This window comes from Antennarius striatus, chromosome 7 (genome assembly GCF_040054535.1).
Source record: "Antennarius striatus isolate MH-2024 chromosome 7, ASM4005453v1, whole genome shotgun sequence".
NCBI classification, from domain to species: domain Eukaryota; kingdom Metazoa; phylum Chordata; class Actinopteri; order Lophiiformes; family Antennariidae; genus Antennarius; species Antennarius striatus.
The window spans coordinates 5,415,978-5,443,135 of NC_090782.1; the positions used below are offsets into that span (position 1 = coordinate 5,415,978).

The following is a 27,158-nucleotide window of genomic DNA, read 5'->3' on the forward strand; positions in this document are numbered from 1 at the left end:
TCTTGCAATGTCTGGATGAGGTGGTCTAGGGAGCAAAATCAGTGGGGGAGCTCCCACACTCTATATCCCTGGTGAATCAGGTCAGTGTGGTCTGCTTACTTGGTCTCCTGGCGTCAAACTTCATTTGAACATACTCCAACAAGACACCACAGACTGGGGTAAATCCCACAATGCCTAGCATTCACTCTTGGATTGTTAATAAGTAAGGCCAAATAAAAAGCTGACCATTTGGGAAGATGGCGGGGGTAGCAAGAAACCCAACAATGACCCAGTGTCTCAGATTAAACTGACCAATGAACCACTTCATACCTTTATGCAGCTTTGAGTGGCACAATTCCTTCATTTAACATGTTGCTGCTCACTGCGTGCATCTCTTCTAGGATGAGATGCAAACTAGAACCAGGTGTGCTTGCAAAGCAGTGTGTGTGCAGCCATTTGTGTGTGCGAGCATTCATGCATGTGCATCCTTTAATGTGCTTATTCTTGTAACAGTGTCTCGACTTCCCGTTGTCACAAACAGGCTCTCTGTTCGCTGTCGAAAAGCCACACCTCAGGACAGATTATCTATCAGGTCATTTGTCACTACCTGCTGAGCACAGGCCAGGGGAGGTCACAGCCCACAGGATATGTGCCTTTGTGTGTGTCTGTCTCATATGAAATGGAGACAAAGAAACATTCCAGGACCTTTGGATATCTTCTTTAGATGCCGATTGACCTCTTAAAGCCAGATTACAGATTTCTAGCTTGGCTGGGCATTTTGTCATGATTGATCAGTTAAGAGTAAAATTATATTGGCAAGCAGTAACAAATGAGAAGCTCTTCTTGTTGAACATGGACACAGAGACCACCTCTTGTCACATTGTATACTTAAATGATGCTCTTTCTAATAAGTCAGGTTGGAGTAATCTATCATGATTTACTCATTTTCTTTCTGACAATTTAGAGACAGAGTATATTAGTAATACCCTACTTTGCTGTAGTTTGTAATTATACCCATCTCTAAGCTCAGTTCACACCTCCTTATATCTGTACCCCACCTTTCTGTTCACTCATGCCCACCCTGCACCTTCTTGCCCCAGGATATCATCCAGTTACCCAATGAGACCTAGGCTGTCCAATAACCATGGTAACTAAGCAGTGAGGGTCAAACTGGGTCAATCAGAGACAGACTCCTGCCACCATTGCTCTGTCATTAATTACCCAGGTCTCCCTGGGGCACTGCTTCACTTGTGAACACTTATGTCGAGCTGATTCCAAGTGGTTTGAGTGTATGATCAGGTGGAGCACTATATTTGTTTCATATGTGTATCTATGTCAGGGTCAGCGTGGTCTTTATTACCAGTTAAGTGAGTGTACCACTTCTGACAGTGTTTGAAAGTGTGTGTCAAATCAATATGCCATGTCAGCAATAATAATTTCAATCTGTCCTGTGCCCTGTGTGGTGTCTTGAGACCTTTGACTCTTAAGGACGGCTTTATTTGATTAAATGTTTCAAAGATTTGTAGGAGTGCAATCTAAGACAAGTCCAAGCAGCATTTCATTGTTTGACTTCAGCCACCAAAGTCTACAGACCCCAGTCTGCTCGAACTTTCAATGTTACAATGTTTGTAGGTCGTGACAACAGCTGTATCTAATTTTGAATTCTGCTTTCAACTTGAAATTGTATTTGCATTTGTTAGCTATTTGGATGAGCAGACTGCATACAGCTTTCCTTCTTTTTGTACTTGGCAAGGTTGCCTTTTGTTGTTCTTGGCATCATCTTGTATGAACTGGAAATTAAACTCATCTATTGAGGGATTTTTGAAGATAGGACCACTCCTCTGTCTTGGAAACAGATTGACATGTATGTTTAAAAAAAAATAGGTGTCTATCTTTCTCCTCTCCTAACTTGTTTATCTTTCTTTGTCGATTTCTGTAATGTATCTAATAATAAGGGCTGCAACTTTTATATTGGGCAGAGGGATTCATCCACGTTAGTGTGAAGGACGGCAGCCGCAATGCTATAACATCTTGTAAGAGACGGAAACCAGAGTGGCCGATGCGAGCACATGTACGCATCGACAAAATATTTGTATATGGATTTGTCAGAACGGTTGCCAAAATGCTGGATATATTTAGTGCAATTGCCCATATGTTTGCTAGACAGAACACACAAGATTTATTTTCAATACGCTACATGTGACATAGATACATAGAATGTGTTGAAGTAACTGAAACACATGGGTTATTGTACAATAGTGAATTTCAATAGTCTTTGTTGAAAAGTTTCCACCGCTTGTTATGTGTGCCAGATGAAGCCAAGACTAAGCTGTTCCAGTCTTCTATGCTGCATTTCATCCAATAGGAAAGCTTAGTTTTAAAACATGTAATGGAAGACCTCACTAGGTCCTGTCCTTTTCACTCTAGTTTTCACTTGAAGCAAACTTGTATGCCAACATGTTGTTGTTCTATTGTTCCATGAATGTTGTATGTGGAGACACACATGTGTGCCTGTTTGTTCTTGTTTTTGTTGTAATGCAAAACCACTACCACCCTCCCAAACGAGGTTGGTAGTGGTGGGTAGTTGTGATGGCATAATAATAATCAAATCCAGTCTAGTTAGTTCATCATATGCTTATACATATGGGGTACAGGCCCAAAAACACACACACACACACACACACACACACACACACACACACACACACACACACACACACACACACACACACACACACACACACACACACACAGGTAGAGTGGCGGCAGCTTCCTCATGGGATGCCCCAATGAGCAACTTGTGAGGTGATGGTTCCTTGCTCAAGGGCACCTCAGGCGGTGAACTGGCACCTCCCACTGCTAGTTCACACTCCAATTTTTTTTTTCCATGGGGTCTTGAATCAGCCACCCTTTAGTCATCAACCCAAGACCCAGTAGACTGAACTACTGCCATCATATGACATAATAAATTACTGTGTGTATCATTCAATGAATGTGTTTGTTTTTCGGGAGGTCATCTTGAAACAGACATATATTTTAACTTGTTTTTTAACTGATTTTTGTAATGAAAATTAATCATGAACTCAAGCGACACAGTGAAAACATGCTGCACATTTTAGAACATCTAGAGTCCAGATATCCTCATCCACACTGCACCAACCAGGACTCCACATCCTGTATAAAACATAACAAATCAGAGGTTATTTTTGCAAGGTTGCATATGTGCAGTCTGCAGTGGGCTGACTGTTCAGCCTTACTTACTTTACTTTTTCAATTATTTGAATAGACAAAACTCCTCCAAAAACATTTTCTCCAAATCCATCATACACTGTAACAAAATAAGACAATTTAATACATGTCTGGAGGTATTCACAAAAACAATTTAAAGTGTGTGCTCATGCTATTCAGTCTTTGTTGAGTAATACTGACTCAGCTTTCTGTTTATTTTTTATTTGTGTGGACTCGTTTCAGGGCATTGAATTATATTTCAACTGGTTTGAACTATTATATCTTGTAAGATTATCATCAGTTGAGATTTCCATAACATGTGGCTTAGTTTAAACGGCAGCATACCAAACTCTGTTCTTCTGAAGTTCAAAATTGTCAATAATATCTGCATGTTGTATATACAATATGTGATATTGTTAATGTTATAAAGAATATTTTTTGGAGGTAGATTTGATGTTAAAAAAAAACCTCACAGATGTTCCTTTTTGGTATTGCCTTATTATTGTTACTGCAATATTCAACTTTGAACCAGTTTTTAAATGTTTTTTTTTTTTTAATCAATCCAACATTTTTTTAGTTTGGAGAGCAAAAGGAAACAGTGAGATGTGGTGACAAATTATAAGTATCCCAAGCTCAAAGTGACTGCACATGTAGGTTTCTGTTTTGGCAAACCCACCACTCTAACCTTAGTATGATTCAGTTTAATATAACTTGACAATTTATCATTAAAAAAATCTCTTAAGCCATGCATCGGTTGTTTGAAATACTCAGTAATTACTGGCAGTGACAATTTAAAGATATTCAGTTGATCAACTAGTCACTGGTAAGTGCAAAATGTCTTGAAATTTCAATTTTTGATTACAGTGCAGTCGAGTATTGACAGAGATGTTGCATATAACAGTTCTGGGTTTATGGTTTATGCCTTAAACCCATTCTGAAGACAACTCTCAAATAGACAGTGCAATTTTCGTGCTAGATACTCTTGGACCCTCAAGCACACCATGATACTGTAATTCTTAGTATTGTTTGGAGATGTCACCATGATGTATTCAGTCCTTGTTTAGCAACTGGGCTCTGCACAGCGTCACATACAAGACAAACAGACAGACAAGGCATTAGTGATGTGTTTACCATCTGTTCAGGAAGGACAGGCATAATGGGAGAAGACGAGAAAGAGAAACATTTCATCGGTGTACAAAGACAAAGGTTGGGGGCATCTGAGGATTTACTAGTAGACATCAGCCCTTATTTATTAGAGAAGCAAGTCAAACACTGGTGCGCATGCTGTGGCACATTGTCATTCTTTACTTGAAAGATAGCCCAGAGATTTTCAGCGGTGCTGCTTTTGTCTATAATACAAGACTCACCTGGGATGAGGACCCCCATAGGTGATGGGATGATAATCACATTGGAAACATCTACCATCCCTTAAAACATCCCCTGTTGATGTAAGACCACAAACTTGTATTTTAATTCTTCACCAGACACACTAGTAGATAAACCATCAACGTAATAGATCAGAAAATATTGGAGGTGATCAGTCTCTGAGACGAGCAAGTGTGATGGGAATATAATTTGTTACCTAATAACTCTGTGAAGATAATCCCTTAGATTCACGGGGGAGATATATTAATAATTCTAGCGTCTGGAATGGTCTAGAGAAATACAGTTAGTCTAGCCTGTGTTTGGTGTAATCCATCCATGTCTCTACTCCCTCTCCACCACTATCTCAGGCACACAAAAACCTCAGTGATTTGATTTGTGTTATGAGTTATTACAGTTTTTAATTTGTCTAAAATATAAGACTGTCATTTTTCAAATATCTCAGAGTCTAGGGGGATTTTTTCATGTCAAAAGAGATTATATCATTTGAACACAGCAGAATTACATTTTCACAAGCAAACCGATGAGGAGGATGAGACAGAGATACAGTGGGGCAGTGATAGAGAGAATTTTGTACTTTTTCCTCGACACAGAAAGTCAATGAAGCGAGAGGTGTTTAACTGTAGTAACAGTTTGTACTTGTCTCGTCCCCTCAAGTTGTTTTTTTTAGCTGAGCTCTGGGCTTAACGGCACTGGGAATTTTTGTGCAGTGGAAACCATGGCGGATGTTGCTTGTATTGTACTTTTTCAGCCTGTGTGTTAAACCTGTGTCAGCAGAGCAGCACAATGTTTTGTTTTCACACATATAAAGAGAACTGAGCCATTTAGTCTTCAGTCTGTCTGTCTCCATCCTGACTCCAACTCTGCTTCTTCCCCATCCTTGTTTGCATCCAATGGTCTCTGTCCCCAACTTGAAATGTGGGTCAATGCTCAAATGAATTGCCATACAGACATTCTGGTAAACCCTGTTGATATCCAGAGTGTTATAACAGATGGAGTTTATGCAGGGCAATGGGTGTTAGTTTGCAGACATGCAGTCTGCAGAAGGATCGCCGTACGTCTGTGGTCTCTTTCATTCTGGCCTTCATGTTGTGTCCAACCCTCCCCATGACACTTCAGTAAACACAAGCATAACACATATACCTCCCGTTGCCTCTGTGTGTGTGTGTGCGTCGTGCATACGTGTGCGTGTACACGTGCATGTGCGCGTGCATGTTCCACTCTGACTGGACAGTGTTTTGGTGGGGACCAGCATGCTTCCTTACATTAGCATGTACATGTGACAGAGGACTGCTGTGTGGTTGCAGAATGCCACCCTGTCCCAGGCCTTACATTACTCTTAAGAGTGTTTTCTTCTTCCCTCACTGCTCACATACAGCGGAATAAGCTACTGTTAAAATAATATCATTTAATTTTACAGCAAAGCGTTCTCTGTGAAAATTTGTGAAGAAAACTTTTGAGAAGGCTAAAATCTACTCTTGTTTTGAAAGTCCCTGCCACAGTGTGACTTTCGGTCTTTCCTAATTCATTTTTGGTCTCTGTTGTGTGAAAGGGGTTTCCAGTAAATTAACGAGAATATGGCTGTAATTGTTTATTGTGCGGTCTTTCCCCAACATTGCCTTTATTGCATTTCTGTGTGTGTTTTTACAGTGTTTAATTTGTTCATCCGGAGGTGTTTTCTGGCAAATCTTTGGAGAGATATACAGTGTAGTCACTAAAATTCATCAAAAATCCACAGTAGCTGGAACACTTAAGTCCTAGTTATTAAAACTAAACAAAACTCCAGTTACAAACACTGATTTGTATTTATTAGTGAAACGATCACAATAATCACTCATGATCAACAGGAAGAAGTGTGGTTTTGGGGTACTCTTTCATTGACTGTGAGGGAATGAATTGAAGGCAGAAAGTTTTATGTGCATATTAAAAGTCACAAAAGGCAATCTAGCTTATACAGTACTGTCTATCTGTCTACATACTGTATCTGCCTTACAATTTGGCCTAGAATGAAGTGTGTGCGTGTGTCTGTGTGCGCACCTACCACCCATGCTTTTCATAGGTCTGTTGACATAGAGAGCCCTGAGCACTGTTTGCCCGGCAGTACATAATCATGTTGATCATAATTGTTTATCTGATGTACACAGATTTGGTCTCGCTCACATCGTAAAAGTACTAATCAGGGAGAATCATGTGACCCAGCCCTCACACTAACGTCATGACAGGGATAAGATCTCTTTCCGAAAGTCTTAATACATTTTGTTCCCATCATCCCAAGATTTACTCCTCTCTCTCCACCGTTCTCCTATCTTTATTCCTTCTTGTTTGTCTTTCGCAGGGGTTTTTCTGCTCACATATGACATGTCAGTTAAATATTCTAGCATTTTTTATTCTTAACATAATTCATGATTACATCCTCCAAGGTGTGTTAACAAGAGTAAGTCTGGAGGAAGATGGATTGAGAGAGATCTCAATTTCCTGTGCCTGTAATGAGTGTTCTGATAATGTTTGAGGAAGAGCGGCCGTGTCGGGCGTGTTTGTCAGTGTCTGTAACAGAGATACAGAGAGTCTGGCGGAATGAACAGTTATGTTGAAGCTGCATTTTTGGCAAAAAAAAAAAAAACACTACACGCCTGACGGTACGTCCCTTCCTTTCTAAGGCTTAAGAGTTTCCTTAAAACAGATGTGGAATTAGCTCTTTATTGTTGCCCATAAATATGACTACCTCTGTGACCTCCTTTATAATGTGGGGTTCAGACAATAAGCACAGTCTCTCCCATCCATGGCATTCATTCCAACATACGCATGCATAGAGCATCCCAGCTTTACCTCAGAGTAATGACTCATATCATAATACAGAGGTCAGCGGCACAGCTCTGTAGCTCTTCAGGATGACTTCCATCATTTATTTAAACTTCACTGCAAAAACTTGGCAAAAACTTGGCAAAAACCCATGGCAACGCTCTACACTAAAGCATCGTGTGGACTGCACAATACCTGGTTGGAGATGTTGGCATTGATAAGTCAGCAACGCAGAATACAGCTGTGATCCACCTCTGATGCAGCTAAAAGTTTAAAAATACCCAAGGCTTTGACTTCAGTCCATTTCCTGTGTATCAAAGACTTCCCCAAGCCAAGGGATGGAGATTTTGGGGGGAAAGAGACAAGCAGACCAAACTATCCAGGCTGAGCTCAAGCTTTCCTGGGCTAGGTGTGGTGCAACAGTGCCCCCTAATGTCTAAACGTTTCCACAAACACTGCATCTGAATTCCAAACTTTCAAAACTATTATCCGCCTATTATGCAAATATGAGCAAATGAATTCAAACGTATGTTTTTCTGTGTTCAAACACAAAATGGTGATATTATTGTTCATTAATGTTAATGGAGACATTAAGGTTCTGACATGCTTCTTAAAAATTGCAATTAGCTTATATCTGAGTAGTCACTCCAAACTCTTATTTTGAAAAAGCCTTCCTCACTCTACCACCCCCCACTCCTCTCCATGTGTGAGACTGAAACTGAAATCAGATGGGCTGCTTTAATCTTTCACACAACGTGTTCCTTCATTAAGATGCAAGATGCAAGACAACACAAATAATTTGTTGTGTCATGTCCGCATCACATTTATGATTGCCTGTAATGAATAATGAAACTGGCTGATTGCGAAATGTCAAAACCAGTTGCTTAGCTCCAAATCCCATTGGATAAATTGTGGGTATTTCATTCTACTTTGTCTTGAGGACCTCTGCTTACCTCAGGATGTTTTCTTTCTGCTGGAGCCTCAGGACAGTTAGCAGTGGAGGCAACATACTACCCTTGGCAACAGAAAGGAGTGTGCGCGCGCGCGTCTGTGTGCGTGTGTGTGTGTGTGTCTATGCAAGAATGTGTATGATTCCGTTTCTCACAGTGTGAAAAAAGTGCGTAAGGTTTAACATGGCCCTGGGGTTTGTGGCTGCAGAGCGACTCTCATCTGGTGAATAACACCATAATCTGTTGCAGCCTATGTGGCAGAAATATAGCCTCATTACTTATACTGCCTTGATACTTGTTTTCACATTAAAGTGCGTACAGTTTCTACCTCGCTTATTTTTCACAGCACCAATAGAAACTGCAGCACTGAGTGTGAGTGCGATAAGCCTGCAGGGTGTCGTGTGCCTTACAGACACAGTCCAGCCACAGTGACCAGCTTGTGGTTGGCTGGTGGTGACAGGACTGTGTGTTTGTGTCTGTGATTGGATCCCACGTCTCCTCTAAATTACAGCCCTGGAGCTCTGAACCGAGCCAACTTTTGACATGCAGAGCAGAAGAAGGAAAAAAGGTTAGGGCTCCTGCCTTCAGATTAAAGATAGACAGATGCATAAGGAGGCAGTTGCTTATAGAGAATGAAAGGTGAAAATGCACTGATGTAAATGCTTGTATTGACAGAGAGGCAGCTGCACATCCATCACTCCTCTTGTGAGCTGACCTTCAGCTGCGTCTCCACGTGGAGGAGTTCATTTGATTTCCCTCCAACTTCTGAGATCAGGCTGCTCAGCTGGGCAGAAACAAAACACACTCACCTCACACACACTCTGTGAGGCAATTCAGGCCTCAATTTAAAGCAAAAGATTTACGTCTCTATGTTCCCACAAACTTAACAGCCAACGGGCTGATGGGGCGGACCAGAGGTCACCTCAGCTTTAAAAGCTTTTCCATCGCCTGCACCATCTATCGTTCCATCCCTCACTGTGGAAGCGTCTGTTCCATCGATCTGCATTACAGATCAACAATTTCAGTCTCTGCTCAACCCAGTCACAAATATGTGTTTCATGTGTCACAATGAAAACCATTCCATGTTTCGCTACTTGAAAGTTATAATGTGAAGCGACAGCAGCAGAGAATGTTTGGCTTGCATTAGTATTTACAGTGAGGTAAATCGCACCAAAAATTAAATAGAACTATAATTTACATGTGTGCCTTCGTTCCTGTGGATCTCTTGTGGGAAATCTAGGAATGACTGGACTGAATTATGTTTAATACACTAACAAAGAAAATGATATACACTCCAATAATGTAATTATAGATTGTAAGACTACTGCATGAAAGAGTCATCCATAAATTGGTCCTGACACCCCATAGTTTGGAAGTTGAGGCAATTTAGTAGCTGTTTTGTTTTAAAATCTGTCCTCTTGAGTTTGATTCTCAGAAAGTAGATGATTAAGAGCTGAAGTTCAAAGTATGTATTTCCTGCATGCTAACAAACACTTTGTGTCATATTTGAGTCATATTTCCACTCCACTTGTTCAGCATCTTGATCTGGTGTCCACAACTTTCACTCAGGACAGAATAATGGCTGGAAAAAGAGAACCAGAGATGAACTTCATTTTTCTATTCTCGCTCAACTTAAGGCAAGTTTCCGTCTTTTAATAAACAGACATTTTCCGGTGAAACCGGTCTTGGCTTTGTCATTGTCATTACTGCAGGTTACAGTGAGCATATGTCCCTACGGAGATGTGTGCAAGTGCACCGATGGACTCACAAAGGGCACACTGATCTACAACATATCTACCAGAGCATGTGTTTGGTCTGAACTTTATTGTTTACATGCTCAAAATTCTTCCACTCTCTGTGAGGGTGAAGGCATATTTGTATGTTTTCCAGCTGTTTTACAAATCTCCAGTAAGCTTGTTGCTCATAATTTTTGAGTCAAAGTCGACTAATTATATAATTTATTTTCAGATGTTTGATTGTAGCTCTTCCAGCTTGGTGTGTTTGTATTTGTGAATGCAAATTGGATGTGATTACATGTTTGCAAATGCAGCCCATATGTAGATTAAAAAAATAGAAGAAAAACTATTCTTCTTTTTTTTTCAGTAGGTAATGACAAATTGATGTCTGCCATGGATCTATGGGGACTGTTGTCTAAAGTGTCTTTGGTCAAACACAACTGACCTCTAGCCAACTTTGTTCGTGCTCCCGCAAGGATCCCCACCTGCAATACCTGCCCCTCCCCCTGCCCTCAGGCCCAGAAAAAGGTTCATTGTGCAGGCAGGCAGTGAGGAAAGCACGGCCTGGTTCTGGTTAGCGTACTCCGCTGCATCTGAAACACTCACCTTCCTCCAGGGTTTGCATCTGGAGCTGGTTTCCTGTTCAGGCTGTGCTGGGCAGGGGAGGAGTTTGGCCCAGTTCTGTGATTGGACAAGATTGAGCCCTTATGGACCCCAGGATGGCTGAAATTGCCAAACATTAATCCGTCAATCACTGGTAGGCTCATTCAAACCCTCTTAATGCCAGAGAAAGAAGGCATGAGTAAGATGCCAGTCATGTATTGACAATGGAGCAATCCAAAGTCAGGTTTGTTTTCAGAACTATGGTTTCACAATGTGAAGCGCTCAAGAACTTTAAAGTAATTGTTGTATTTGGATGATTGCGACCTTTAAAATTAGCATTATTTTGACTCAACAGTGCCATTGTTATTATATAATTGTGTATAATAGTTACATTAATGCGCTGCAGCAGGACCAGTGCCATTCAGTAATGATGTGTAATAATAATGGCAGCTTCCTGTTATTATTTCTTAATGGTGTGGCTCAGGCCGTGAGCACTGCCCTAAAACTTGCACGGGGCAGCTAAAAGCTGCATGAATATATCAGCATTTTGTGTCTTAGAATACATTTTACAGACTCTGTAAATACATTTATAATCTGTAAATATACTTTATAATATAGAGACTCCCGCAGAATTTTCAATGAGTTCTTGAAAGTTTTATAAAAGCTGAAATGAAAAATATATCTTTGAAAATGTTATTGAAATAAAACCAAAATAATCGTTGTTTGAATGGGCTCTTTGTGTTTATCTGTTAATACCTGAAAAAAATAATTTAAGTGTTGCAGGAGGTCCAAATGGTACAAAAGCTAACCGCTCAGTCTTGGCAAGATTGTTGTTGTTATTATACATGGTGGTCCTTCAATGTTGGACACTTCAAAAGTCAAATGAAGCTAAAGAGATTAAACACATAATATTTGAATATAATATTCTGACAGTGTTATCCAAAGTGAAATGGAAAGATTGCTGTATTCCCCTCCAACCTGTTCCAAGCTGTGAATTACCTTTCCAGGGGGCATGTGTGCCAGCACTATTAGTCTGGTATTGTTGAGTTTCACCTCAGTGCTAGAAAGATCTCCAGTCAGTCGGTGTTCTCACTCAGCTTCATGCCCTTTATTCTCATTTTTGTAGCAAAAAAAATAATTCTCTGGCACCATGGGATGTAGATGAGCAGCCTTTATAGATCACCAGAGGTGAAGCAGTTTGTGCATACAGCATAGTTTACAGAAAGACATACTAAAGTGCAATAGCTGAAGTAGCCAACAAAGGCAAAGATATCTATGGGACTGAAAAGAAGATATTTAAAAAGATAAATTGTGCCAGGATTTGTGCTAATCAAAAAATATTTTTTGTTCATTCGAGTAAAGGTCAGTATTTAAAAGTGATATTTAAAAGTGATATCTGGATTATTCAAATTCTCCACATATGTATGTGCTCTTTCATAAAAAACCCTTCTTGGCATTGAAAACATAAAATTGAAAATGGAAGTAAAAGTCAATATAAATAACATTAATTCTTCTATTGACAACTTTATTAGCTGACACTTTTTTTTGATTTATTCATTAAGACTACATACTGATCAATAATGCACAAAAAAATAACACCTACACATATAACATCATGCTGCTGGTATGCTTGGAGGTAGAGACATTACTAGTTGAGGTTTGAGGAAATATTGTTGCCCAGAGTTAATCCAAAATCCCTCCCCTCTCCTGTGTACAATACTGACAGCCTCTATTGCCAAAGCTGCCTCTCTGCAGATACCTGTCAGAGCAGCTCCAGTCAAAGTGAACCGGTGTCCTTCTGACAATGGGCGCAAATCTTTAAAATCCCAGAGTTCATGTGAATGTCATGCAACTGAGCAGACCAGTGGTTCTGAAGTGAAGTTGATTGGTCAGAAATAAATCTAAAAAGAGACGACACTCCTCCATTTGTATGTCAACAAGAAGAGCAAAATGAGGAAAGGAAATCTTCCAAATATTATTTTGTAGTTAAACTGAGTGAAATATTGTTGAGGAATAGGATTTCACAATGTCTAAAATGAAGAATGTGTGATGTGATTTTATTTGAATGACCCAGATGGAGGGTGGATGACTGGGGTCTGAGGCAGGGAGGAGTTACCGGTACATGGTTCTCCAGATACAGCAGATGTTTGGAGGATGGGGCCGATGCAGATGTCACTTCCAACAGTGTTTGATGACACAGTGACATAACTGTGATGTTTACGTTCGCATTGATGATCAGGCTAATGGCATCAACAGAGACACTGATATTGACTTATTGTGAAAACTCGCCCGAGGGAGTCATTTTCAAACATTTTCTCCTCAGCCACTACATCATCAAGGACAGTAAGTCAGTTCTGTGGCTTCGGCTCACCTTCTTTGGGTCTGACTGTGTTACATCTTTGGCTCAGTGAGGAGTTCTTCTGGGTCGGACATAGGATCCCCCCAGTGGGTCCACCACAAGGTCTAAAGCCCTCCATTCTGAGAGCCTGTTTGTTTTGGTGAGAGGAACACACAGTTCTTCACACAAGACTCTCGTTAAAATGAAATACATCCACAGGGGCATTTGTATCTCTATTGGACACAAACACACTGTCTTCTGTTAACAATCGTTCCCTATATGCTATCATCTGAAACTTAACTATTCTTCTTCTATCTCAGTATCTTTCCCAACTCTTCTTCGGTCCTGCTATATCTTTTACAGTCTCCCTTATCCCTGTGACCTTCTTGTCTCCGTTTCCACTTTCTGCTCTATTTCTATTTTCATTAAAGTTTCATGCTGTTCATCACACAGATTACCTCCACACCCTTATTTTACATCTCTGTGAGCTTAGCCTTGTTATGAAAATAGCGAAGGTTCAGTTAAGGGTCCAGCGATTTACAGCTTTATGGACTCAAGCACAATATTCTGATACAAACACGCTACTGCATCTAAACACTGCCTCAAAAGGTGTGTGTGTGTGTGTGTGTGTGTGTGTGTGTGTGTGTGTGTGTGTGTGTGTGTGTGTCTGTATCTGTCTCTGTGTGTGCTAGTGCACATTATAATAGTTAGAAAACAATTCAGCTCATTGAAATAAAGGTAAAGAATTAAACCAAATGTCTGTTATTAAGTGTTACCTCATCCACACAATGTTGTAAAATTAGCAAATGGAACAATGACCTCACTCGTGTTTCACTTATTTTAAACACTGACAGTGTTTTTACAGCAGACACCAGGACGCCATCTAATAAGAATGTGGATTAATGAATAGTTAAAATCCATTGACGCAAATTAATCAACATGTTGCTTTTAAAGTACATTTTTTTAGCAGAACACCAAAAATAAAATGTGATAATTACAACTTATCACTGTTTCCATTCATTGTGCTAAGCTAAGCTAACCAGCTGCTAGTGGTGGGTGATCATGCGGTAAATCTTCTCATCTGACTACAATAAGTAAAATTTTTATTTGTATTATTACACTACATTATTCAAGCAAAGAAGTATTCAGTCAGTTTAGCATTGTACTGCATTTTTCACATTCTTAATTTATGCCAAACCCCACCACCTTGATTACCCACAATACGTCTTGACCACTGGATGGTGTTATGCTAAAGGGAGCTAATGTAGCCTCAGTCTCCAGCCTCAACATAGGTTGGGGTGCTTGTGGTGCTCTGTGATCTGTTTGCAGTTCTTTGTCACTCAGTCCTTGTCAAGTTGTATTTTTTAAACTTCCTCGGACCCAAGTGATGTCGACTCAAGCGATCCTGAGTGGAGATAATTTATCAGACTAAGCATTGCTCCTTCTACAGCCACAGGAGGGTTTATGTATTTTTGGTAAAATGTGTGTTAGTACTCCCCAACTTCTGTAAACAGACTTTGATGTGTAGTATTAAGTAATATGATATATTTCATCAACATCCCTATTTGGAGTCAGTCATTTTGTTCTACTGGTAGTCAAACTTGAACTTTTATGTACCCGAAGCAGGTACTGTTTTCTGAGTAACCGTCCCTTTTCCTGGTCACAGGCTCTTGGAGACTATGACTTCCCTGCCGTGCTAAGGCAGCTGCTGCCCTTGATGAAACCAGAAGGGGCCACAAACAGCACAACCACAGGATCGATGTCAAGGGAGGATGAATTTGGACCCGATGAGCTGATACTCCTGCTGATCTACCTGTATTCCTTGGCGGACGAGGCGCAACCCACAAAACGTGGTACCGATGGGGAGGTGGAGAAGTTGGAGAGGGAGTTGATAGGAGCACTCACCCTGGTCATCACTAGAGAGCCCAGAATCAGCTTGTTGCTCCAGAAACTTACCGGTGAGAGAAAGTTGATGTGATCACAATTCCATGATTGCTTCCAGGAGCTTGACCAGTTTGCCAAATTGGTGGAGAGTAATTTAAGTAGGGGAGTGGGAACAGCTGATTGTTTATTTCGTCTGTCTGCCTCCAGCTCTGCTAATGGGAGGAATTTTATCAAAGTCTTCACACCCCATCCTTCTGTTAACTTTGCGTCACACTTTCATTCACACATACACACACCTCCACACACGCATGACATCAGTTTGCAAGCAGCTACGTAAACAGTGAACAGCGGGAACGTCAGACCTTGGCTGTTAAGTGTACAGATATAAGAACGTTTTTATTTGTTATTCAAATCTGCTATCTGGCCCGAGTGTGTTTGTAACTACTGGCTTCCTCCATGTGCTGGTTCAGCTGAGTTGGTAGCTCTGTGGTGCAGCAGATCAAGGCCAGCCGTAAAGATGAATTAACTGTCTACCTCCACACCACAGCAGGCTGAACCTCCCAGAGTAATAACGTCTTTAACCTTGAGCCTATACACACACAGCCTCCTCCCCTGCCACATAGCTCATAATTAAGACTACTTTTAGGTTTGGTCTGCTTGTACCTTAGCACACACCCTGAAATAATACACTGCTGCACGGGTTTTTACCTTATATTGCATACAGATTTGTAAAAAGTTGGTAAAATCTTTATAAGACACTGATAAAGACTTGATTTCTCTCTCTTTTTCGATCTTTTCTCGTCCTCGTCTTCCTCTCTTCCTGTTCTACTTGGCTAAGTGCAACTTGGAATTGAGGGGCCTCTTGGCAGGCACAGTCTGAGGGATGTGGCTCATGTTAAAAACTTGACTTTCTGTTATAAACACTTCACTGGAAATTACCCTGTCATACTGTGCCAGGTGTGTCTTAGAGGGAAAAAAAAGTAGTGTGTCTGCCCATTTAGAGGAATTCGGCAGTGTGCGCACCCTGCTCTTAAACGGAGTGTGTATGTATGTGCATGTAAGCGTGTCTGCAAAGTTTTTATGGCAGTCACTGAATTGCTTGGCTTGGGTAACATGAGGCGGGAAGTTGTCTCTCTCTGTATCCAGAGCATAACACTGATTGTGACATTCTCCACAATTAAAGGACTGAAATGAAAACCAGACGTTCAATGAAAGCTGGTCGCCATGAGAACAATGTTTTTACAAATCCCTCTAATTTTGTTCCTCGCTGAAGTATGTGTACCGAATGCAAAATCAGAAGAAATATGGAGCCAAAAGAAGAAAATAAGGATCGTTTTCGGACTGGACACAGAGCTGAATTTGATCCGTTACAACCCGAACCTGATGACTACCTTCATTTGGTTTTTCATTTAAACAGTTTTAGCAAATGGTGTCCCTCTGTTGTTGGAGTTTTTCTTTACTAATTGGATGTTGGTGATGACAAAGGAACATTTTTTTCTCTTACTGCCTGCCTGACATCTATAGACGTCAATTATGTTCTTCAACGGGACGGGCTGGGGGACAGTGGTGGTCAGCGAAAATCTTTAATCATGGAATTTAACGTAATGACGACTGATCAATTTATGGAACAGAGGTTGGCGAATTAGAGGAAGATAGAGAAGTTGGGGTAGTTTACGATGCAACACAGTTTGTGTATGTCTCGGCCCACCTGCAAGAAAACACGGTGCCACTCTAAGTGAAGCATCTTGCGATCAGTCAAGAAAAGAAAGAAAACACCAATGAATGTCTGGGGCGTTTTAGAAAGTATGCCGAAGAAGATCAATTGCTACAAAGCCCTAGCAGCCAATGAGATAGTCAATGTGGTCCATTGAAGTGTTTAAAGATCCCATATTATACGCTTTTCAATCAATTTAATACAGCTGTCAGACGTTTGAATACACTGTATTGAAAATTTATCGCCCACACTGATATGCGGTCCTGAATTTCAGCTGTTGCTTAAATAAGCTCTACTGAGCACAGGTTGTTTCTGGCCTGCAGGATATATACTGTGTGTGTGTGTGTGTGTGTGTGTGTGTGTGTGTGTGTGTGTGTGTGTGTGTGTGTGTGTGTGTGTGTGTGTGTGTGTGTGTGTGTGTGTGTGTGTGTGTGTGTGTGTGTGTGTGTGTGTGTGTGGAAACCAGAAAAAAAATGTATTTTTCATAATATGGGACTTGAAAGAATGACGGGTCTGCAACCGTGTAAGTGTAAGCAGGTTGTACTTGTGAGAGTGATTCATGGTTTTGGTCTTTTCACGGGATTTGTTGACGATAAGAAAAATATAAAATATCATAGGGTGAGCCTTAAAATAATATCTCTCACCATTGAGTTTTATCAGGCAGCTTCACACTGGAGGGAGGGGAGTGAAGCCGCCTGAACAGACTCCTCACAAGTCTTAATGTGAAGTGTTAACTCAAGATTTCAGTTTTGTTACGTCATTAGGTTTGCATTTCATCTATTGTATATCATTACTGTATGTGACTCGTATGTGAAATTAATATTGACATTGCAGAGTGATGTGTCATTGCCATAAGGTACGGATTTGATCAAAGGTTCCAACATTATTTGTTCATGAAAATGGTTACACTTATTTCAGCCTGGGAAATGAGGTCTTTGACCAGACACTTCACATCCAGCACCGCATGTGGAAAGGGCCAGAATGGGCAACCACCATGACTGGAGAACAAACAGTGTGACTGGAAGACGAACCCAGCCCTCTCTTGAAACTTGGAGCCTGATTGGCTGCTGTCTGTAAAGTACATGGTAGGTTTGTGTGTGATGTGTGCAGGTTGCAGATTGCTTCACGCCGTTACTATTCGTCCTTCATTCAGTTGTGGCAAAAATTATATTGATGCTGGTAAGACAGTGAATTGAGTGCTCTCCGGGTTTCTGTTTGGATTTGATTATTGTCAGCCTTGGTGGATCTCACTGTCCTTTGGGGCAGAACAACCTCCTTCCCCTTGTTTTCAATTCTGCTGTCATGTAGAATTGGGGTACAGTGGGCTGAGACTGAAAGCAGGCTGAACAAAACGTAGCTAATTCCTCACTCTAGGACTGCTGCAAGCTTATGGATCATAGTTTGTCTCCACTGATGTCTGTGTGTGTGTGTGTGTGTGTGTGTGTGTGTGTGTGTGTGTGTGTGTGTGTGTGTGTGTGTGTGTGTGTGTGTGTGTGTGTGTGTGTGTGTGTGTGTGTGTGTGTGTGTGTGTGTGTGTGTGTGTGTGTGTGTGTGTGTGTGTGTGTGTGTGTGTGTGTGTGTGTGTGTGTGTGTGTGTGTGTGTGTACAGCTCCAGTAGTAAGGATGTCCCAGTCCCCAGATGATAATAGTGATTTACTGGCAGCAGTTACAGAAGAGGAGAAGGTCCCAAACTAAGTTCTCAGAGACTTTAGTTTGAAATGGAACTGTGGGTGATTTAATGTCATATTCCTCTCGCTCAACCTCAGACACACATTGGGTTTGTTATTCATCCTGTCAGTGGGGTGTGCACGGGGCAAAGCAAAGGGGAGTAGCTGGTGAGTCGGACCTCCCAAATGCCGCTGTTTGGGTTGGCACGACAACACGGGCCAGTCAAGGGACATGAAAGAGAGCACACATAACTCTGGCCACCAACTCTCCATCCTTTTTCTTCTCCAACTTTTCTTTCCTTTACTTTTTTTTAAAATTTGTTTTCCGTTGCTTTTTCTTTCTTGCTTTTTACCACCACGTATTTCTTCCTCCTGCTCTCTGAGGCCTTAAAGCATCAGGCTGGTTGCAGGGGGAAGTGGAGCATAAGTTATTCTAATGATCACGCCTGATTAAATGCATTTCCCCTGTTGCTCCATTTTTATGAAATTAGTCCCAATTATTTTTAATTGGTGGTCTTTCTTTACTTCCTCCTCTGTTACACGAACACACATACATGTATGGAGTACAAATCGGGGACCCCAGGGTGAATAAAGCAGCCGATGGCGCCATTCTCTCTTGTTTACTTCATCAGATAAGCTGATGATATGGTGCTCAGGCTTTAATTAACAGATGCTCATCATCTCCTCACTGCTAGCTAGACAGGCCTAGTTAGCAGGCAGGGCCACACACACAGTCATGATCAGACCCCCAGACATGCACCCATTCATGTCTGCCACCAAGTCAGCACTGTGGTTGGATCTTCATACAGACTCGTTTGTTTCTTTATAAACTCCATACGTCTACTGTTTTTTTCCTTGACAGCACAGGGAAAACTTGTGAGATCAGACAGATAGTTTTTTGTAAAAGGTAACTAAAATGAAAGAAAAGAAATGGCCAAAGCTCCATGTCGAAGAACAAACATTAGGAAAACTAATGGCATACTGACCTGGACAGATGTTGGAGAATTAGTATTGTATGATAATACAAAAGACACAAGGAACTTCTTAAGTCCAGTGTATTGATTAAACCCCTTTAGATAACTGTTACCTGGATAAATGAGAACCGTCACAGCCAAAAAACACAAAATTTGGAGGAAAATAGAAACAATAATGAATTTAACCTTGAATCTATGTTAGATTACATCTATTTGCAAAAACAATAATCCTATTCCTTTTTGTTATCATGTAAGTATTTGTCAGAGTATAGAGTACAGTATTTTGAAAATGTTGAGGAGAATTTTCGGTTACTCTCTACAGTCTGATAAATGATTCTCCCAATGTGTACACATCTTTGAAGAACAATTAATGGTTTGCGATTACATTTTAGTACTTGATACATACACAAGTGAATGGATGGAGTTTCACAAAATCACAGTGAAAGACTTCATCTGTTCCATCTGTTCCATTTCAGTGAATGATGCCATTTACGTACTAGATGGATTACTAACCTTCTTATTAGTTTTATTTTTTAAAGAAGAGAACAAACACAAATTAAGTCCATCATGTTTGTTTTGCCCCTAAAAATACATGCAAGTCTTCCCACTTGTTAAATTTGATTTAATAAATATATGGATGAATCTAGTAGTAAAATTTTAGTTTACACTCTGCACCCAGTTTAACACAAGGCCAGATGACCAGAATTACCTTGACAACACAAACTCTACCAGCAGCCTTCTAGAAGGAGTCATCACAACATAGTCTGTCTGAGAGAGACACCCACTAAAGTGAAAAGTCCCTCTCTCCAGTAATGTGTGGCCCTCTTGGGCTTGCCTACAGGTAGTGCAAAGTTCACAAGGGTCTGGAAGAACTCCTGAGGCAAATGGTTCCACTTCAACTCCAGCCTTTGCTCCAACTGGTCAGATCTGTGGAAAGACATGGCTGTAGTGGAGTGTTGACAGATCCTTGTCCTAATCTCATGTTGGAGCATGTGTTGTCCTGTTGGAAATTGTGTTTGAGCATCAAACATGGGGACATGGGCCCCCACAGATGGCTCCTGGCAATGTACAGCTTATGTTCAATTTTTGAGGTGATCAACCTTGAAGAATTGATCTTGTACAGTAGTTGTAACGCTTGGGCATCTCATGAGTGCCGCTTGAGGACTGTTTTCTTGTAGAAGTGGAAACTTCAGCTAAAAAAATCTTTTGTGAATGATCAGTGTTTGGGTATGAGGCCAATGAGGACAGTATGTTAGCTAACATCGTTGAGTTGTTGTACCATTATCATTATATAACTGAACATGGTTATATTTTTGGAAAAGTTTTTTTTGGTTACTCTGTACAGTTTGAATGACAGGAGACTTCCCTTTAGTACTAAAAAAATACTTTTACAGTTTCTAAAAAATTTTGTCCTTAAGCAATACCTCCACTAACTATTCTCACACGAAACCAAACCATCTCTCTAAATAGCAAAGTCATCAGTAGTCATGATTTGTGTGGCTGAATTCACAGATCTTTCCCGGAGTGTAGTTTTACACCTCGGTTTTTTATGGAGTGTGTTAATCCTGAGTGGAGAATTCCACACTTCTTATTTATGGCAGGAAATGCACATCATAAAAGACTCATAAACACTCGTGTCTCCATTGGGAATTAGGCTTGAAGAATGAAAAATGATGCTATCATGATACCACACAAATTTGCAAATGGATATACAGTTGCACCCTCGTCCCTCGCGGTTAATGGGTTCCAGGAACCACACGCGATTAACAAATTCTGCGATAAAGCCACAAACTATCTTATTATTTACGGTAATTCAAACGTTTATAACCCTCCCCATACTGATATTAAACCACCTTCTATCTGTATTACCCTTTTCCACATCTTATCGACTGTTTAAAGCATTTTTGTGTCTCACGGAAGTCTGAGACTTAGAGAACATAGCGCACTTCCGGATTCCGTCAGCCAATAGAATGTGCATACGGTATCACGTGACTGCGTGCCAAAAATCCGCAAAGAGGTGAAGTCGTGAGCATTGATACGCAAATGCGCGAGGGTGCACTGTGCTCACAAAAGCTGATACAGAGTGAAGGATGGACTACAAGCCAGACGCATATACAGGCAGGCTCCAGAGGGACTCTAACCGAGACAGCGGCCCCTGGCCCCTGCACACGCCTCAATGCAGGCGGGGGTCAGTCTCTGACCCTTTGAGGGAGGGTCAGCAGAGAAGCCCAGACAACACGCTCTACCCGCTCTCCTCTTGTCTTCAGAGGGGACAGTCTTTGATTCCATCATGGAAACATTTGATTTGTTAAAAGAGCGACGAAATATTTGAAAATCCTTGTGGATACTTGTATTTATCTGTCCCTGTATGCGTTCTCTACAGTCAAACAGTCATAGAACCAAACGTCTTTTTGTTTTATGACTGTAACTGTAGTTTTGCACAGTAAAACTCTTTAACACTCATACAGTAAGTGTATGAGTTTTGTAGACTTCTTGCCCGTCTGTTTTTTAACAGAGCCACTTGGTTTTATAGTTTATCTGTGCTTTATCTGTTGGTGCGGAAGAACCTGTTTACATTTAGAATTCCAGCCAGCAGTGAAAGATGACCTGTCCTAGTTTACCGGCTTTCCTCCCCAAGCTGTCCCTTTGCTCTCTCCCTTTGCCCCCCTCCGTCATCCAGCCAGTCAATTTCCAGTTTTTGAATCTGAGGGACTCTTGTCTCATTTCCACCTCATGCTTCGCAAGCAATGGACATCCAGCTGCAGACTTGTGTTATTGACTCTCTAAAAGTTAATGTGGTCATCGTTCCCTGGAATAAGACTGCAAATCAGTTCTGCTTTTGGGACAGTGACGGGATCACAATAGTGCTTTATATGTTAATATCCTGTACAAGTCATGGGACCCTAGCATTCCTAGAATTGGAACATGTTCTTTTAGTTCAGAGTTCTACTCTTTTCTCCTGGGTGGAGAATTCCTCCACGGCCTCGACACCAGATGGAAGCTCTCCTGGCGCTATGAGCTGGCCGGGTCATTTCCTGTCAAGAGGCCTGGTGTTAATCAAGGCCTGAGCCAGGGTGAACGCCCCCAACTCCCCTACCTCCTCCCTTTCTTTTTTTTTTTTTTATAGCCCCACTCCTCTTACACCCCCTCATCTAGCAGAGTGGCTAAAAAATACACATTTTTTTCTCTCCTCCCCCATTTTCCCCCTTTAGTTTCTGTTCTTTTGTCTTCCATCCCTTACTCCGGCTTTTTATAGTACATGCCATCCTGAAGAGGTAGTGTCGTTAGATGGCTGTAAATTACAAGGAGGGAATAGTCTTTGTTATCAAAGGGTCCCAATAGAGGACTGCAGTCGGTCCAGCCTGTAGATAGAAGGAGATAGTAAGGAATGAGGAGAAAGGAGTCTTTCTTCACATGCAGGCTCCTGCCTGGTCACTTTCTGTTGTGTCTCCTGCAGGGTGATGGACACAGTGTGAGATAGGCTTATCTCGTTGCTCCTTTGACTCAGTTGGCCTCGTCACTTACCAGGAATAGGTCTACTAACTTAGAGGAGGAGGTCAGGGAGTGTTTGGACCAAGTTCTCCAGCTATGTTATTCTGTCTTAGTTGTCAATGTGTGTCCTTTCCAGTATTCAATAGTGAAATGTTGCCTCAGCTGTGGTTTTCCACTGGGTCAATTGCTTGAAGGTGTAATCATGCATTTATCCCTCATGTACCATAGTTTATGGTTGATACATAAAGACATAATTCAGATGGAGAAATCTTTGTGAAAATAGTCCAAGCAGGAGACTTGCAATCATACTAGGGACTACATACTAGGGCCATGAAAAGAATATTCCGTCAGTTTTTTTACTGCGGTATTATTGGATTTCTGATTTAATATCGATGACAGTTTTATGGTCCAAACTTTTGCTGTTTGTAGAGACTATGTCTTCATCAGTGAAAAGAAATAGGTGGCTACTTAAACGAAGACTTAAGCCACAAACATCTGTCAATGCCCATTTCTATTAAAGAAACATGATAAAAACAACAGCCCTGGTGATCAGACCAGCAGGTACGAAGAAGGTCACCCTTTTTCATCAAATATAATGTCAGGCCTCAGGTATAATTGCTGTGGAGACTGTCACATGTCATATCGATTTTGTTTAAGGGACGATATTAAAGATGACACCACATTTATTCCAATGTAATTTGCTTATTGGGTGCAAAGGAAGTGGAGACTTCTTTGTTTTGGGGTGTGTAAAGCACACACACACACACACACACACACACACACACACAAATCCCGTTCAGTTGAATCTGTTGACAGCATCCTTAAGTTCCACTGGCCATGCTTCTAACTTCCTGTTGTCTTCCTGTACGCATCAATGGGATGAAGGGATTTAAGGTTTCAAAAGTCTTTGGAACAGATGAACCAATAAGTCCAGAGAGTTGAAACTCAGAAGTGTATTCATCATCTGACAGTGACTCTTTTTCCTGTAATTGGGGAAAACTTTTAAGCCATTGTGTGACCTCATGTTGATCCCACAAGTTGTGATACTATGTGCATTCACTATACCAAAATTACTTCCCAGAAGGCTGACATGCTATTTAAAATCACACAGTAGGTTGGCATTATTCCGCTGTTGTTTTATTCAGAGTCAACAAACAATTGTGTCATAGAGGAGAGTGTTTGTTGCTCAGCCTGTGCGTGAAGGGGTCTAAAACCTGTCTCCCGCATCACCTCGAGTCAACTGTAATGGCTCCACTTGAACACACAAGATGCACATTCTGCACCTGTGTGACAGGAAAGAACTCTTCATGTCATCACATTGTGTTGTCATCTGTCTAACAAGGGGGCAGCAGATAGATCTGTTGCTGGTTTAGTGGCATTAACAACATTTTCACACCCCTCTGTCTCACCAGTTAAATGGTTTTAGTTTGCTGTCGGGTGTTTTATTGTAGATGACCTTTGCATTACGAACATAGCGCCACATTGGAATGGCCGATGAATAATGAGACAAGCCCTGTTTGTTTGCCCACTCTTATCTTCACTTGTGTTTCTCTTCTTGTGCTCTGATTAGTTTCATCTGAACAACTAGAATAGTTTGTCTGATCGTCCGGCTCCACCATCACCTCATCTAATCATCCAAACGCCGCCGTCTAAAACTGACTGGTGCCAACTGTGTGTCACATGGCAAAAGATTCCTTTTTTACAATGATATCATTTGAAACATGTCAGTAAGAAAACGTTTATTATTTGGATGAATGTATGTCGACCTTTATTCTCATTAAATACCATTTTTTACGGTTTTTAATACGTTTTTAATGAGTTAAACATCCTGAAAACCTCTGGTTTGGATTTTTTCTTAACACCAAGCAGCCAAACGATTGTTTCTCTGAGCAGAATGCAGTCTGCAGAGATCTGATATCCAACCCCAAATGTTAGCTGCTCCTGTTAGTCTGTCTATCAGTGGTAGACTAGAGTTCCAGCTGAATTCATTTGATGCTGATGGAGCGCAGACGGTTACGGAAGATGATCGCTATCATTTAAATGCTGTTATCAATAGAGCCTTTCTCTCCGTCACATTTTCTGTCAGCCTCTCCATCATTTCATCTTATCTTTCTCGACTGTCTGCTTCACAGTCCTCTCAGACTGTCTCACTCTTGCTCTCTCTCTCTTTTTCTCTCTCTCACATACACACACACACACACACACACACACACACACACATACACACTATACGCTTTGATGCTAACAGCTGCTTGCCGCCTGCACTGTGTCTGTGAGCTCAGCACTATCACATCCGACTCAGCCCACTCTCTGTCCAGGTAAACGTAACATTTCCTCCGCTGCCCCGCAGATGGTGAGGAACGTTTTACCGTCGAGGGTTTCTGGTGCCTGTTTTCACCGCCATCCAGGCAGCACAGGCAACGTGCGGTGATAATGACTGCAGCGAGGATTGCTGCTGTGAGGCCAGTGTAAACTCAGCCTGCCAGAAAATAAACTCATTAGAACACACACATAGACTTACACACACAAATTTCCCCTTATAGCTGCCATCCCTCTCCCTCAGGCCAGAGCAACCCCTGTTCCTAATGTACACCCCCCCATTATACCAGCTACCTTTCTATCGTCGCTGACCCAGAATACACAAACCCAAGTCTCCACATTGAAAATGCTGAACTATTTTTGGCCATGGTTTAATTTCCCTCTCCGTGCTCTAACAATAGCAGTTCCTGTGAAAACTCACTGCACAGCTAGTGTTATTTCCAGGATGGGATGTATGGTTTCAATTTTCTCCTTTTTCTGTACTGTCCTCCACTCCTCCTCTTGTGAGACCTTTCTCACAAATTGCTCCTGGAAGTGTTCACAGTTCATTGATAACATCCCACAGTTGTACACAACCTGTCTTGTTTATTGAAACACCCACTCATTTATCGCAGGGTGTTGACAACATGATATTAGTGATGTAATGTCTGAATGACAGTTTGGAAACGGAGAACGTATTGTGTTGAAAAGATGGAAAATTACGATCGAAATGCAATGCAACCTGCAGAATTATGGATAGATTTGTGTTCAAATAATTGTACAGTGGTGATATACTGAGCTCGTAGAGTGTGATGTCTTGTTGAAGTGCAATCAGACAAACAAGTGTGTGCTTTATAACAATATTACGGCAGGTCCGAGCCTTGATTCTGCAAACAATTGGAATTACACATAAACACGTAATGGGAACATCTGTCTCTCAGGTGGGAGCGTTCTCCCTCTGGTTGGCCTCTACACATCACTGCAACGGTCAACAGGTTGAACGCATGCAACCACACACACACACACACACACACACACACACACACACACACACACACACACACACAGAAACACACAGACCAAACAGTTGACTCACATATTCATCAGAAATATTTCTAAAATGAGTAAACCATATTTTGCAATTGCTATCATTGGTTTTCATTAGCAATGTTCCGCAATTCCGGTTCCAGCAGTTGCAGCTCCACAGTTTCTATGTGTGGGAGTGGATTAGCTGCGTGTGTATTTTGAATGAAAGGAATATGAAGTTTGTGTGTTTCTATAGGGCTGCTGTGAATGAAGACTGTGTTTTTAGGGGAATAGTGTATTCTTTCTGGAAGGGCAACTCATTTTGGAGTAATTTCTTCCTTATGAGTTTTTTTATGTTTCACTGCCAGGTCTCAGACTAGGATTATCACACACACACACACACATCCACACAACATTTCACTGGAAAGTTTTGATTCAACTATTGAATAAATGACATTCTGGTGTCTGTTTTTGTGGACAAAAGTGAAAAAGAAAAGCACACACTTAAGAGATGTTCTGTAACCCATGGGTGGCGTCGGCATATCGAGGTCAGAAATAATAAGGGGTATGTGTGCGAGCGCTCCCCGTAGCTCTGTCCTCATCCACCCTATAATCCACTTTGATGTGGACCTCAACCCCACCAGGATGTGATGTTTGTGTAGGACTCCTGCCTGGACGCGTAAGTATATGTATGATCCTGTCCGCTTGTGGGCATATTGCAAGTGTCTGATGTTGTCCAGCTCAAGGGACTGAAACAGGAAGAAGAAGCCCGATTAGGAGGATCTGACATCTGCAAGAGGAGCTTCCTGCGATAGGAGTCTTCCTCTGTGTCTCTGGGACCCACCACCTTATCTCACTCCTCCTCTCTATCAGTAGAGAGCTTCTCTTAGAGTCCATTCCTTTCTCTTTCACTCTGATCCACACCTAAACACACTGTCATAGGTTTTATTTCCAGGTTAATGGCTCAATACACAGGAAGAAACAAAGCTGCCTCCCTTACCAGTACATTAGAGGTGATTCTGTATCCTGGACAGGCATTGATCAAATAGCAGGCTATTAAACTTGAGATAGGATCAATCTAGGAGTG

General features: G+C 41.3%; 1 protein-coding gene across 1 annotated transcript in view; it reads left to right on the forward strand.

The window, feature by feature from the left end:
• The window catches only part of scfd2 (sec1 family domain containing 2), an 85,382-nt gene that overhangs the window by 21,006 nt on the left and 37,218 nt on the right, over nt 1-27,158 (forward strand). The window contains exon 5 of the mRNA XM_068319581.1: nt 14,683-14,974. Coding sequence (XP_068175682.1) covers nt 14,683-14,974 — 292 coding nt within the window. The remainder of the gene's footprint in view (nt 1-14,682; nt 14,975-27,158) is intronic.